This window comes from Ceratina calcarata, unplaced genomic scaffold (genome assembly GCF_001652005.2).
Source record: "Ceratina calcarata isolate Rehan_Ccalc_2016 unplaced genomic scaffold, ASM165200v1 scaffold39.2, whole genome shotgun sequence".
Classification (NCBI taxonomy): domain Eukaryota; kingdom Metazoa; phylum Arthropoda; class Insecta; order Hymenoptera; family Apidae; genus Ceratina; species Ceratina calcarata.
Genome location: NW_017162322.1, coordinates 3,159,652 through 3,174,677, shown reverse-complemented (window position 1 = coordinate 3,174,677; position 15,026 = coordinate 3,159,652). Strand labels below are relative to the sequence as shown.

Below are 15,026 nucleotides of genomic sequence, written 5' to 3'. Positions count from 1 at the left end.
AATAATAAAGGACGCATTAAATCAATCACGCACCTTTTTCTTTGTGAAAGAATACACGTTTTCATATTAAACTCAAACTCGCAATGAAGAAACTGCGATCGTCGCAGAATTCCGGTTGGACTTACGATCCGATCGAGGGTAAAACGGAATCGCGAGGGATGCTATCGATGAGAAAAAAGAACAATCAAAACGAAACGAATCTACGATTAATTGGGAAGAAAAGCAGTGGCCACGAAGCGAATTTTCAGAATAGTGACAGCGATCATTATTCTGAAAACTCGATTTCTATTAGCAACACAAATGACAATGAGAAACTGAAATCAATTGGCGGCAAACGTTCAACGGATTTGTCGAACACTGCATCGAAATCAATGGACATTGTTGTCGATATTCATCAAAAGCCACTTGATATTAAAGAGAAAACTACCGAGAAGAAACTTCCTAGCTTATCGTCAAAAGAATTTGAAAATCGTAAAGTATTTTCGAAAACGAACACTATCCGACAGAAAAGGGTCGAGAGGCCAAGGCTCTTGTCCATCAAGCAACAGAATTTTCAACAAGAGGATGTGGATTCGTTAGACTTGATAGAGGAATTTAAAGTATCTCCTACAAATACTGTTAAGAGGATAGAAACATCGAGAAACAATAAGACAATGAAGAACAGCGATCAGTCCTCTGTGGAGGAAAAGTTGCAGAGTAGGAGGCAATGGGCTGCGCCGAAGGAACAAGAAAACGACTTAAAGAAACCGGCACGAAAGCGTTGGTCAAAAGACACGACTGTTATTCGGTTGCCAGAGGCGAGGAGCAATTCTTGGACCGTCGCGTCACCGAGAAGCCCGGTTATTAAAGATCTGGAACAGTCGTCATCGAAACAGGACACGTACGCTTTCGATAACGCGGCCTTCGATTCGGAGAACGAAGAGATTATGAGGATCGAAACCGATCACAACCGAAAGGACACGAGAATCGAGATGAAGGAGATCGGCCACGAGACTTCACAGGTAGAGCTTTTGAATTTTGTTAGCTCTCAAGACTCGCCTAGCAATGAGACTTTCAAGGAGACGGTGATAACGATCGAGGATTTGAACGAGTCTGCAGATCTCTTTGAGAATCGAGACAGGAACGAAACATCGAATAGAAGATATTCTAACGTCAGTTCTTCCAAAAATCGTGAGTCAATAAATAAAAGAGAAAACATAGTCGAGGAGAATGGAAAGAGTATTTCTGATGATTCGAACACTGTACAAAGTCTCGAAGAGATCACAGCTCGATCCGAATATCATTCTTCCGAAGGATCAATGAACAATGCCGGATCGTTAATAAGTAAAAGAAGCAAAGAGCATAAAAAGTATTCGAAGGGGCGTTCGGTATCTCTAACGGAAGATGAAAGTAATGATTTTGACAAAAGTCACTTGAGCCTCTCCGGTCGATCAGTGATTACCTCGGACGATGACTTCGACGAAAAGAAGTTGAGAAGTTCCAGCGTTAAAACGCAAAGGTCGACATACACAGAGCGTGAACCTGAGACGCGGCAAAAAAAGGAGAAGAGGAGGAAGACTCGTAAGGATCTGACGTCCACGCGTTCTCCGGACTCCGTCAACGATGACGATGACTCTAAAAAGAAAAAGAAGAAAAAGAAAAGTAAAAGAGTGAAATACATTTCTGTAACGATTCATAGAACGGATATGTTGGAGATAGACTATGTGACGAAACATCCTATGGTAAAGATTCACATAGTGAACGCTGAGAATGGGAAGTATTTAAAAAACGAGAGCGGCACGAGCACGCGTTTGCAGCCTATAATAACGGCGAAGTTTGATTTTAAAGAAAACAAGTCTATAATCCCGGTATGGGAGGAAGAACTAGTCTTTGAACATGATTTTGACGATCTCTTGAAGAAGGATAATGAACAAGTAGTGATACTATTTGAAATCGTCGATCTGTTGAGTTTCGCCGAGGCGAGCTTCAATTACGACAAATTTGGCAAGTTTTACTTCCTTTTTTACAAATCCACTAGTTTAGATTGATATCAGCAATTGACGTTGATCTCCGTTTGGCAATAGGTCACGAGGGTTGTTGGTACAAAGTTGCCTGGGCTTTCCTGAAACCAGTGGGAAGAAATAATACTGTACACGTTGATAAGAAAGTCAGATTGCAGTTGTATAAGCCTCGTAGGAATTCGCAGAAATTTGAGAGATTCCATACGTGCGAAGTAAGCAATCGTTGCTTGATTTCAAATGAGATATTATTTCGTTCATATCGTCATTTGCGTTTCATGGTTTTTAATAATTAGGTGTACACGTGGTGGAAATCGAACATCCGGGAAAAGTATCCCAGCAGCTTGTTCGTCACCGTGACGTCCATCGATCCCCCGAAATTAGAACCCGTTTTCTATCGGCAATTATCGTTGCACGAGTTATCGAATACACGTAACGAGATGCAAGGGTCTACCACGCGTGCCTCGGACACGTTAAATTTCCCGAAATGGACAAGATTGGCCGCGCAGTCTTGCAAAGTGCCGAACGAAATCCTCTTCGAGACGGACACCAGCGAGAACGGATGTTTCTACGTCGCTTTCAGCAGCGACGGGAAATACTTGGCATGCAGTCTATCCGAGGAACACGATTACCCAATCGTAGTTTACGAAGTAAATAATATAAGAACTATTTATAAAAGAATTGACACGTCTGCTGCAGACGTTAATACTTTCATTTTTACTAGGTCGAAGCAAAGAAGATTCACGTACGATTTTCAGGACACAAGACTTTTATTTACTCCCTGAACTGGTCCAATAATGACAATTACTTGTTGTCTGTTTCCTCGGATCAAACTGCTCGCATTTGGGACGTACAGAATCAAATTGTGCAACATATAGAAGTAAGGAATTATTTTGATAATGTGCTTCAAACGAAACAGTGAATTGAATTGTTTCATAGATGATGCCCCATCCATCGTACGTCTACTGTGGCAAATTCGATCCTGAGAACGCCTCGATAGTAGCAACCGGATGTTACGATCGGATAGCGCGCATCTGGGTACGCGATAAAAAGTTAAAGAACCGCGATCTCAGTCAAGAATTGGAGGGTCACGAGGGCTACGTGAATTCCATGTACTTTCAAAAGAACAGCAATTTGCTGACAGCGGACAGTGTCGGGGTAATAATAATATGGATGTTGAAAAGAGGCCGTAAGCTATCATCTAGGAAGGAGTGGCACATATCGCGGAAGATAAAAGTAAGAGAAATTGACGGTGTGATAATCAACACGATCGTTTTACATCCCCTGGAATCGAGACTTCTCGTTCACTCGCGGAACAATGGACTGAGTATGCTAGACCTCGCCACCGGGGTGGTGTTACAAAAATATAATGAATTAAACAATCAGAGGTATTCTTCATTTTCTAGTTGTATTCATAACGTTCACACAATTTTTTAATGAATACGTCTGTCACAGAATACAATCAACGGCCTGTATTTCTCCATGCGGCAGCCTGATCCTTTGCGGAGGCGAGGACTCGTCTCTGAACGTGTGGAATTTAGAAACCGGGAGTCTTTTAGCGAAATACACGTTCCATCGGAACTATAGAGCGGTAACATGTGTGGATTATCATCCGTACGATCACGTTCTAGCGTTCTCGACCTTCGGCAGTCCCTCGTCGGTGAGAGTATTAAAATTTAATAAGGATGTCACGGGCGAGGTGGTAGGATTGAAAATAATAACGGACGTCGAGACCACGGTGAACAGCGGCGACATTTCCATGAGGTTTTTAAACACGTCCGCGACTCCTGAAGAAAAATCGCGATCGATCGACAAGAACGACTCCGAGATTCCGAAAGGGAGAAATCTTCAATCTAATCGAAGTCACAATTCTAGTCATCTTAGATCTACTGATAATACGTTTTCGGACGAAGAGAAATACAGTAACGCGAAAATGAAACTGAAACGGTTGAACGAGGCCGGGCAAACGTTGAAAAATCGCAGCGCGAACCGTTTGTATAATATCATAGAGAAGATAGATAGGATTTTGTCGAACACGTCGAGATCGTCCGGAGACATCGAATTAGGAAGGAATCTCGGTTCTCTTCAGGAATCGAGCGAGGGCAAAACCTTGACGAGTTTGAACGAGGGTGTAGGAGAACGGAGATGGAAACCGAGGATTTTCAGTATAGAAGATCAATCGAATTCTTATTTAGAATCGAGTACAACGTGCAGCGATAAACACGAACTTATAGAGTGTCATCCCTTACATGACAGGAAGTCGACTGACCGAAATAGGAAGAAGAGATCGAGGAGTGCGAAACAAATAAGAAACAGTAACGTATCCGTAGATGATTTGCCAAAGACTTTCTCCGACAGTGCTGCAAATTATCAGAAAAACAAAGTATACGACGAAATTACGAACAGTTCGTCGGACGAGAATATCGTGTCTAATTTTATTATTGATAATCGAAAATCGGTCGATCGTAGGCACAACCGTTTCAGGAAGAACACTTCGAATTCATCGGATAGCACCGGTACATATATAATAGAAAAAAAAGAAACGGGGAACGACGGCATTTTGAATAGCACAGAGAACTGTTTGGACGTCGGTGTTAAACATTTCGGGAGCGATAGTTCTGTGCGCAGTAATGCTACTTTTACTTTTGAAAATGAGAGACCTATACCGAAGCCTAGAAGAAAGAGTAAATCTAGTCTGAAGTAAATTTACTCTGAAGCAATGTTATTAACTTATGTATGTTATGTATTAATTTACTTATGAATTTGTATTCTGAAGATACTTCATCATGTGTGTACAGCTTTCCAATAAATGTTTTTTTCAATAAAATGTAATTGACCTTTTATTACCGTTTATAAGCAATCTCATTTGTGCATTTAACGCACGAAGTTAGTTGGGTAATTGATTGTACGTACGTCGAAAATTTTGCACAATGCCGAAGAACGGTTTATCAGGATTTATATTCGGGCGTTGAACGAATTGACGTGCGATACATTTTAAGTAGTATTAATTTCGTTTAAAGCATGGGGTCTTTCTTCGGAGGAATAGCAAAATTCTCTGTGAACATAATTATCTTACCTTTCCTCTACCTAACGTATTTGTACGGCTTGTATATATCGCACTTGATTAATGTAGGACTAGCACTTTACTTGCTTCTGATTTTCAAACTAACTGGTGTGCAGATAAGTATCGAAAACGACGAGACCGATGACGATGATGAGGTACGAATATATTTACTAATCAGAACAATATCGGATTGAATTTTTGCTGTGACATTGTCAACGCACAACCGTCGTTCTGTCAACTTTATAGAATAATGAGAGATCGAAACAATAATCGGTTTACCCCTAATTTCGCTACATATAATTAAAAATTGAATCTCGAGAAATAGAAATGGGCAGTATATTGACAACTTTGGCTAGCATTGGGATCAGTATCGTATTTTATCCTTTCCTATTTCTCTGTTACATCTACATACTTTTCATTATGATCATTTTCAATATCGTACACTCGTTCTATATTTTCCTCATTACGTTGCTTAACGGCTTAGAAGACAGCACATAGCGTATATCGATTAAGATTTATCACGTGAGTTGTTTACATAATTTTCAAATAGAAATACGATTTTCAACTATTTCTCGAATCGACTTGTCGCCTATTTCTATCTCACAAAAATCTATATTATTGAACGTGTTACTTCCAGGATTTTCAAGATGCCCTGTCCAATATCGAAATCGGAGAAACTTCTACTGCTACAGAATCTCAACGAAACTGATACAAATTTCATGCTTTCCCTTATAATTATGTTAATGTGACAAGAAAAATCTTACAAACTGTCCCATATTATATTTGTTCGAAATGTGTAAATAAAAAGCCCTATATTTAAGATCTTCGTTATATCGCGAAAGTGCAGTCAATGTATGCCAGAAATGTCCAACAAGTAGTTGAACAAACGCGTAATAATGTACAAGAACAGTAATTATTATGCAATACTTACGTAAAGTAATAAATCCGTCGTAATTAAGCGTTTACACTTTACTGACACTTTACACCGGTAAGTAACAATTACGTTAGTACAAAAGTGTTCAAAGATATTGAAGAATGGGGAGTCACGTGACCGAATAGGCATACACCGGTCACGTGACCACTCGTGGCTACCGCGCGGAAATTTAAAATTACGCCGCTCTCGACTTTCACCTCCTGAGTTTCACTGTCCCTCTACGCTTGGCGCTATGGTCGAAATTCCTCAAATCTTAGAATACTGGCTACAATCAGTTCTCCGCTGATCGAATGAGAAAACACTACGCATCCTCCGCTCTCCCGCTTTTACACAAAGGAATTAAAGCACGATTGATGATTTGCGTAAGTAAAATCCTTATTCCATTTGTCAACTGGAAATACATCCGATTTTTTATCATTGCTGATTGAAATATTTAATTATTTTCCATATCTTTTACCAAAGTATACACATTTCGCGGTGTATTCAATATATTTTCTCATCTTACAGTTTTGCTTTAAAATTATTTTAACGAACAGTTTCGAGTTCGAACCATCGCTCGATTTTAATGTCTATTAAACTAATTCGTCAATATTATTTGCTGTTAAATCTGCCGTTACAACGCGTTGTTTTCAACTTTAATATTTTTCGCCATTACTTGCGATCCAACGAAGAACGTGTCATTTTAAACATTCACATAAAGAAGGGAATATATATTAGTCCGTACGTACAGATTCCGGTAATGTACGAAACAGAGAGTTTATTGTTAGTGACAGTGTAACTTCCTTTCTACTGTTTTTGTTTTGAATCATTGACTTCTGATTTTTGTTTTAAAATGGTGGGCAATGTGCATGTGCACTTCGAAACAACACATTCCAAACTATTTTAATAGTTTTTACATTACGAGAAATGAACGCTGTTCGAAATGGAAACGTACTCTATGAAATCATAGACAAATGTGTAGACGTATACTTACGCACCATTGCACAGTTTCATAATGGCATTTGACGTACACATGTACAGACATGTTCATGTCAATTAAAAATGCATTTTCAACAAGGATAGATATACAAATAGAATCAATATTAAATTTGAAACGAGAAGCATTAATGTAACTGTATTTCATTCTTGAAATAAATGTATTTAATCGGGTTCAATGTTACTCATTAAATATATTATTGTGCATTTCACAGGTGAATAAAGTGAGCCTTTATTTAGAAAATCGACTAGCGTAAATAGCTAAATTTACTGCGCTCGGAAACAGATGGTTTCGAACGGACCATATGGCTCCACGAAACAACACTTGACGTGCATCTGTACATCTATAAATAGCTAAAATTTGAACTTTCTCCGCGATGATGCACTTAAGAAAACTCTATTATCGCTCGTGGACCATGGAGCACTTCACTCGTCAATTATCATAGCGCGTGTATACGTAATTAAGTCGAGAACTACGAATACGAAAAAATGCGACTATTTATTCGCGTACAAAAATTCGAATACGAACTCCCACGCGCATGATTGCACACATGCGCGGTCACACACGTGTCCATTTAAATTTTAATATCTCAGATCGTAGACTGATGTAAATTGTTTTGATCAATCACTGCCTTTGTAAGATAAACCGAGTTCATTCAATGTTCCCATCACTCCGTGCATACGCGGTAGTTCGCGTGAAGCATTACAACAATTTATTAACAAAGATAGTTAGTTTCCTTACCCGTGGCAGAGTCATCAGCAATGACCTCTTAACTTCTTATCTCAGTAACGCAGCGCTTTCAATTAACTGACCGAAGGGAGCGTATTTCGCTCGTCTTAATGATACACCAGCGTCTGCTTTATGAATAATATAACGATGACATAGTTCTAACTCTGTTTAAAAAATTAATAGTAAACTTAAGAGGAATCGCAGTATGCATGAGGGAAAGTACACCGTCGCCAAGTGAGATTAATACGTGTATTCTTTTTATTACAGATATTTCTTTTTATATATTAACAATAGCAATCGAAAATGAAATACACGCTGATACTGGTGTTACAGTTAATTATTTGTGTACATCTTAATAACGCCAGGGAGATTACGTGAGTTTCATTATTAAAGTAGAGACGTTCCGCCGATCCATTCAAATTAAGATTTTTGTCGAATCTTTAGACACGAAGATATTAAGGATGCGATGTTGAGTTTGGTACACATGATGCGGGAGAATACGGAGAAATTAGAAAGACACGAGGCACGGGAACGTCAATTGGGAGACCAGTTAAGGAAGACGATCGCGGCATTGACGAAACGTATGTCAACGGTGGACACTTTGAAATTACAGTTGACCAAGCTCGACGAGAGAGTAATGGCAATTGAACAAGTCATGTCTCAGGTAGTCTCGGAGAAGATGAAATTGTGTAAAACGTATCGCAGTAGCGCTAGAGAGAGTATCTTACTTATTTTTATTTAGAGGGACGAACGAGAGAGAATACAAATGCAAAAGACTGCTGACAGTTTGGAAGATCTCGGGAATCGTTTAGAGGGATGGCTCACGGATATAGAGAACAAAGTGTCTGGAGGAAACGGCCGTCCGGACACGATGTTACCCCCATTTGATAATTTCAATCGCATCGCCTCGAGATTGAACGATACGGAGTTAAAGCTGATGGAGAAAATGTCGAGGACGGAATCGCTCGTGAAATCTGAAGCGAGCGATTTGAAGGAAGTGACCAACGCTCAAACGGGAACTACGCAAGCGTTACTCACAGAGGTAAATACTATCGAGTCGAGTCGTTGATTAATTATCCAGACTTGTCGAATTTATATGGTAGTCCCTTAGATACAGGACATCGGTACGAGGCTCAGCGATCTGGAGGCCTCGCTGGAAAAAGTAAAGAGTCAATCGCAGGGCATACAAAATAAATTACAGGAACCGCAGTTCGACGCGATCGGGAGCATTGATAATTATACTAGAATGTTACCTCCTATGCAGAAACTCCTAGAAGACACTTCAGATAAAATCAAGGAGTTACCACGGTATTTTGTTCGGTTTTATGATATTACTTGTAACGATCCAACACACGTTCTACTCATTCCTATTATCTAGAATTAATGAAATACAAAATCTACATAACGAAACCCAAATGCTTTTACATGAGACCAAACACGCTATGAAGGATGTAGTTAACAGAGGAATAAGCGGCGTTGAAAATAAATTAATCGAGAGTAATAACGAAACCCAAGACAGTATAGGAGCACTTAGGTAAATTATCAGAATTAAGTTGAAAGGAATCATAATTTAGATTCATAGACATTAAGGAAGTCATTATTAACTGATTAATCGATAGGACGAGCTTATTGAACATTGTTCAAATTTTAGAATGGACTTAGCGAACAACGCTGAACACGTGAACCAGGAATTGAACGATCTCGAGAAAGGGCAATCCGTGATGGTTTCAATGGCTGATCACGTTTTAGACACTAAGAGACGAGTCGAATACGGCGTGCACCAGATCCTCCTAGAAGTAGGGGACTTAGTTAAGGCACAGGGTATAAATATTAATAATACTTTGAACCAAAGGTTCGATGGTATATCGAACGATATTATGGACAATCAAAACGGAGCTCTAGCGAATTTGACTACTAAGATGGAACAGGAAATGAATCAGGTGACGACCGAGTATTTCAGAAATAAATTTTCTCAGAGAACGATCTTCGACTGTACGTTGAACATCTTATTTTATAACAGGTGTGGCGGCAGATAAACGTCATGTATCAACAGATGACGGAAAGCGCGAAAGCGTTGGATAAATTGCACCAGCAAAATCAAGAATATGTTAATGGCACAACTTCCACGATGGGTGGGATGGAATCTAAGGTAAGAGTCAGACTGTGTTCAAAAGAGGCTTCAGCTGTGTTGAATGTCTGTATGTACGCGCATTTCAGGTGAGCGAAATAACGAAACGCATGAGGGAAATGGACGAGAATTTGAACTATCTCTTGGGAAGACTGTCGTTGGTGACACAGGAATTTAATCAAATAAAAACGGGATTAGGGAACGCGTTAGATAATATTAAGGCATCGTTCAAGGAGGTTCAAGAGAAAGCAAACGATCTGACGCATCCAGGACCGCATCCGATACCTGCAAATTACAAAGAATTCGATGAAACCGATAATAATAAACCAGACGGTAAGTCCATTCCAGGCATTCTCAAATCCATAGAGTCCTCGAAGTGATCGAAAATTCCATCTTTTACAAACTGAAACTTCTCATTAAATTTTATTACGTTCGTATATCTATGCTCTGTATTTTCTGAATCTAATGAACTTCGTACGTTTCATCCATTAACTCATTTCTAAATATCTAATACCTAATTTCTAACTTAGACCTTTTGTTTCTTCCGTTGATCTAATTTTAATTTATTTTCTAAATCTAAAATATATATATATGTCTATATTTAAAAAACAATACATATTTGTTTTAGTTATGAAAATAAAATAATAACGATATCAATTATTGTATCGAGGACATTTTCATCGTCAACGGCGCAAGTATCGAGTTTTACGTTTCAAGATTATATATTTGACATCACTAATATATTAACATCCACGACACCCATCATCATAATTATATATATTATATAGAGTTTTTGTTAAAACAATGTATCATTTCGATACTTACACATATTTAATGATAGAGAACGTCTGTAATTTTTCAAAACGAGAATTGTCGATCTTTATCATTGAAGATCGCATTAGACATCGACCATTGTAATTTCTAACTTCCACGACTGATAAGGAATGGATAAAAAGAACGTCGAGGTATATAGAATATAGAATTGTAAATATATGACTATTCTCGAAAAACAAAATATTAATATATACGTAACGTAGATTACGTAGGAACGTTATCGATCAAATATTTTACGAAACATTATTTACGTTTACTATATATTTGCGAAGGAACATGTAACATGACGAATGTACCACAGTATTGCCACAGACTTTGCGTTGATAAACTATCTCGCTTGATATAATATAAAATAAAGTGTGACCTATATACAGAGAAACGTTATTTAACGTGGTTTGCGGAACGTTTCAGTTATATAAGCGAAATGTTTCAATAATAAACGGCATACAAATGGAACGATTCATTATTGTTTCTTCCCTTCACCAAATGTTTCCATCGAAAATAAAAGAATTCGGTACTTGAACAAATGTCCCACAAAAGGATAAATCATATTCTAATAGTAAACGAAGAGAAACCCAACAGAATAGAGAAATTAATAGACGTGTGCATGCAAAATGCAAAAAAACACTGAAAATGATTGATCGTTTTGTCTGGTACGTTAAGAAGAGGGCATGTACAATATGATAAAATACATTTAGAGTAAAACTAAAACACTACAACAATTGTAAGTACTATGTAGCACAAATGATTACACATACATAATAATATATGTAATTAGAGTGCATACTAATTCTATAATACTATTATTCGTTTACTACGATCATAATGCGTGTACCAATTAAACATAATCAATTCACTTGCTGTACAGTATAGAATTATTAATATATTTGTTTTTTTATCTGTTTATTTATTATTTCATATAATGGGTGAGTTAACACAATTCGTTACTAATAATCACACGGTCTTCGAATTGTACGAATATTATTGTTACATACGATATATTATAATTTCCTCAGAGAATGTTCAATTAAAAAACTGTTAGTTCTCGTTTCATATCAAATATAATTTATAATTATTCTCATCGATAGCACGTTCACTGCGTTATGCGAATTCATAGTTTTCAGATCTCTTTTTTGATTGATGTTCGTTTAAATGTATTAGCTCGGTACAAAAATGAAATACGGCGAAGATTACAGTATCCTTGTAAAATCATTTTCCTTCACGTCGTATAATGAGATTTTATTTCAAGCTGCATAAGAATTCAATTATTGTTCTTATTTCATATAAACAATTCTGTTTCTACAGTTTTAATAATAATTAATATACAATTATCATAGTTGCATTTGAAACTTCGTTTACATTCGCTTACGCAAATACGATAGTTCTCACTCTATTTCCTTCATTTAAATATAACCTCGTATGTACACTTAATAATATTTAAATTTAATGTATATATATATATATAATTATGTATTATTTAATATGTATACCTGTATGTATAATCCTAACGTATGTATCCCTTTCCTACGATTTTTCATTACGGTAGGTCCACTATATCCAGCTAAATAAAAACTAATCATATTTTAATACGCTTAGAAAATTGTATAAGTATATGAAATAACTTAAATAAATCGAAAACACGTGATTATATGTTCAATTTCACTTCGTACAATAATCCACGCATGTGTTCCAGTTCTTTTCATTAGCTATTTCCAAAGAATTGTTAATTGGTTTCAATCGAGGTTATTTAGTTTAGTTGCAGTAAAATAGCTAAGATTCTTAAATTAGAAATCAGTTGAGACAAAAACGTAAACGTCTGCACGGAGTTACATTCCATTCCTTGTTTGAACCATTCACCGTACACGTACTTTTATCAATGTATATGGGGCAAAATATAAATCAGAAAATACGAATAAATACAAGATTTCACTTGTTTATAATACACGTAGATAGGATGACAACGGCAACGAACGTGGTATCAAACCTTGCATTCAATTATATTACACGAATGTCTTCTTAACATTTCTCTGCGTGGGGAAAACAATTTCTCTGTTAGAAAATGGAAATCAACTTAACCGTATCATACGTATGGATACACATGTAAATGAAAAGTGACATTGTATACGGTGCTTAGAATTTACTTAAACTTCGTAGAAGCTTAACTTCGATTACTTGTATAAATTATGAAATTGTTTTTTTTTACAAGACACATGGCATGATAAATATATAGCTTGTAATTTGTTTTACACTCTACAAATTAATCAATGGGCATTTGTAAATTTGTCAATTTGTAAATCTTCTTCATAATATTATATGACGATCACTGTACAACACGTGATGGTTGAGGGAAATCAATATGCATATTTGTTCCTTTTAAATTACGATTTTAAAAAATGAATGTTGCCTCATCAACGAATTAAATGGTTTCTATTTACGTCAGTATGTATGACTGTGTGTATGTATACGCGAGGGAAAGAGACTAATTAATTACATATATATAGCAATAAGTTTGAAAATGTATTTTTGCTGTCAACAATTATTTTGCGAGTATCTATAAAATGAAACGGATTGTATGTAATGTTAACTGTTATAAACGTGGATATTATAGCCATTTCTCATACATATTCAAGGATTGGTTTTCGAGTATGGAACATAATCGGTGCTTTAACTCTGTACGAATCAATTGATAATCGATTTCCTTTTTCACGAGCAAAATAAGTTCATATGCACGTGTTACATACTTGTTGAGCTTTTAATAATCAAGCTATACGAAATTGCATCGAGTACTTCACGTTGAAGCATATTCATTAATCGTAATGGACGACCATTTATGCTATGTATGACAAGGATTAACAACTAACATCGACTGTTTGCTTAACAGTACATTAGATACGTCAACAAGCTCCCATGATATAAGCTTCGGTTAATTTAGTAACATCGTTAAGTAATTATTAGTTTTTAATTACAACTCTTTGCGGTGCTAGAATCCCTACGATGACATTTCATGTTTCGCGTTGGATTAAGATTTCTAGGATATATCCTTTCCCTCTTTTATTGATAGGTATCTAACAATGTATGCAGTAAGTCTAAATCATATTATTTGCCGATAATTTGGTGGCTCTCTTAACTGTTCTACTTTCATACCGTCTTGCCCACTTGCCTCGATAACTATCATCGTATAACTTACGTAGTAATTTACGTATTTTCTAGCAGAAATATATTAGCACAGCAAAGAAGTGTTGATTGTAATCTATATACACCCCCAAATGCATTGGAAACGTCGTTAAAAATGCCTACCCTACGATAAGCAGTGAGTCAAAAAGTTATGACGTATTGCACGCGCTCGAGCCGAGAGTCTATCATCGCATATTGTAAAAAATTGATGCAAGATGCCCGGCCGAGCGACTGTTAATGCCATTTTTCTTATTAATCGTCTGTTTTTTTCATTTTTCTTTACAAAAGGAGTATTTTAAATAAAGCTATTTAATTAAATTCGGAGTATTGGACGCATCATATCGAAATGCATTACATTTTAACTATCTAAGAGCACTGAAGAAGAGTGCAGGATACTTATTTACTAATTCGTTTACATATTCACCGCGGAATGCTCTGTAATATACAGTTGCCTTGGCAGTTTAATGTACTGAACAACATTATATTTTAATGAACCACATTTTTGGAGAGTCGCTATTATTTAAAATTATTCTCATATTATTTAAGAACAATACGATCAGAATGAAATCATGCAATAGAAATAGGAATGTATCCGACATACGTATATAAGCTTGTTCAAGTGTATTACGTTAATATTATGAAAGAAACAAATCTGAGTTGATATGAACTAAGCACGAGAACATACAGAAGCCGACTAACGATGGAATCCTACGATATATTGTATTTATTATAAAAAAAGGGAATGGCTGAAATCGTCGATAATAATAATAGATATAAAGGAATGCGTTTTCAGAAGTATCCGTACACTCTTTCTTGAATTTATACTCTTAGAATTTGACTAAGTTTAAGCAGCTGCTAGCTCGAATCACTGGATGTAGATATGCGCAGCTGACGTTTGCTACGCCTTCGGGGGTGTGAGTGGTCCTAGCTGCTAGTAGAAGCAATAGGACTAACAGGGCTTGAAGGGCTACGTGCAGGATCCCTGGGGCAACCGGTTAATGTAATAACTACTTTGCGACTTCCAGCTTCATTACGGTGTTCGCACAACCAAATTCCTTGCCATGTACCCAAAGTCAATTTGCCATCAGTTATTGGAATACTCAACGAAGAGCCGATAAAACATGCCTTTATATGTGCTGGCTATAAACAACACAATTATAAGAAAAACAAAATCTATATAACTTCGGAAC

At 36.8% G+C, this 15,026-nt stretch overlaps 3 protein-coding genes across 7 annotated transcripts in view; 2 read left to right on the top strand and 1 right to left on the bottom strand.

The window, feature by feature from the left end:
• Nucleotides 1-20: 20 nt before the first annotated feature.
• Nucleotides 21-6,019, top strand: LOC108626032 (jouberin). Of its 3 annotated transcripts, none has more exons than XR_003389356.1 (7): nt 21-1,983; nt 2,064-2,212; nt 2,294-2,647; nt 2,722-2,877; nt 2,937-3,385; nt 3,453-5,216; nt 5,699-6,019. XR_003389356.1 is itself a non-coding variant. In XM_018026432.2 (6 exons), exons 1-6 carry the CDS (start codon nt 84-86, stop codon nt 4,699-4,701), a joined length of 4,257 nt encoding a protein of 1,418 aa, XP_017881921.1. In that variant the 5' UTR covers nt 21-83; the 3' UTR covers nt 4,702-6,019. The 3 variants fall into 3 exon arrangements, 1 of the variants encoding a protein (XP_017881921.1); XR_003389355.1 differs by having other exon boundaries at nt 3,453-5,583; XM_018026432.2 differs by having other exon boundaries at nt 3,453-6,019.
• A 260-nt stretch (nt 6,020-6,279) lies between these two features.
• LOC108626199 (paramyosin) lies at nt 6,280-11,118 on the top strand. 2 transcript variants are annotated; one of them, XM_018026741.2, is made up of 10 exons: nt 6,280-6,357; nt 7,968-8,074; nt 8,145-8,364; nt 8,443-8,742; nt 8,812-9,008; nt 9,079-9,234; nt 9,352-9,640; nt 9,721-9,849; nt 9,918-10,161; nt 10,457-11,118. In XM_018026741.2, the coding sequence occupies exons 2-10, from the start codon at nt 8,004-8,006 to the stop codon at nt 10,471-10,473; spliced, it is 1,623 nt and encodes a 540-aa protein (XP_017882230.1). In that variant the 5' UTR covers nt 6,280-6,357; nt 7,968-8,003; the 3' UTR covers nt 10,474-11,118. The 2 variants fall into 2 exon arrangements, with proteins under 2 accessions (XP_017882230.1, XP_017882229.1); XM_018026740.2 differs by lacking the exon at nt 10,457-11,118 and having other exon boundaries at nt 9,918-10,450.
• A 673-nt stretch (nt 11,119-11,791) lies between these two features.
• The window catches only part of LOC108626200 (UPF0047 protein YjbQ), an 8,386-nt gene continuing 5,151 nt past the window's right edge, over nt 11,792-15,026 (bottom strand). For both annotated transcript variants that reach the window (XM_018026742.2, XM_018026744.2), the window contains exons 4-5: nt 12,153-14,976; nt 11,792-11,911 (exon numbers count right to left, since the gene is read on the bottom strand). In XM_018026742.2, coding sequence (XP_017882231.1) covers nt 14,761-14,976 — 216 coding nt within the window. In that variant the 3' untranslated portion in view covers nt 11,792-11,911; nt 12,153-14,760. The remainder of the gene's footprint in view (nt 11,912-12,152; nt 14,977-15,026) is intronic.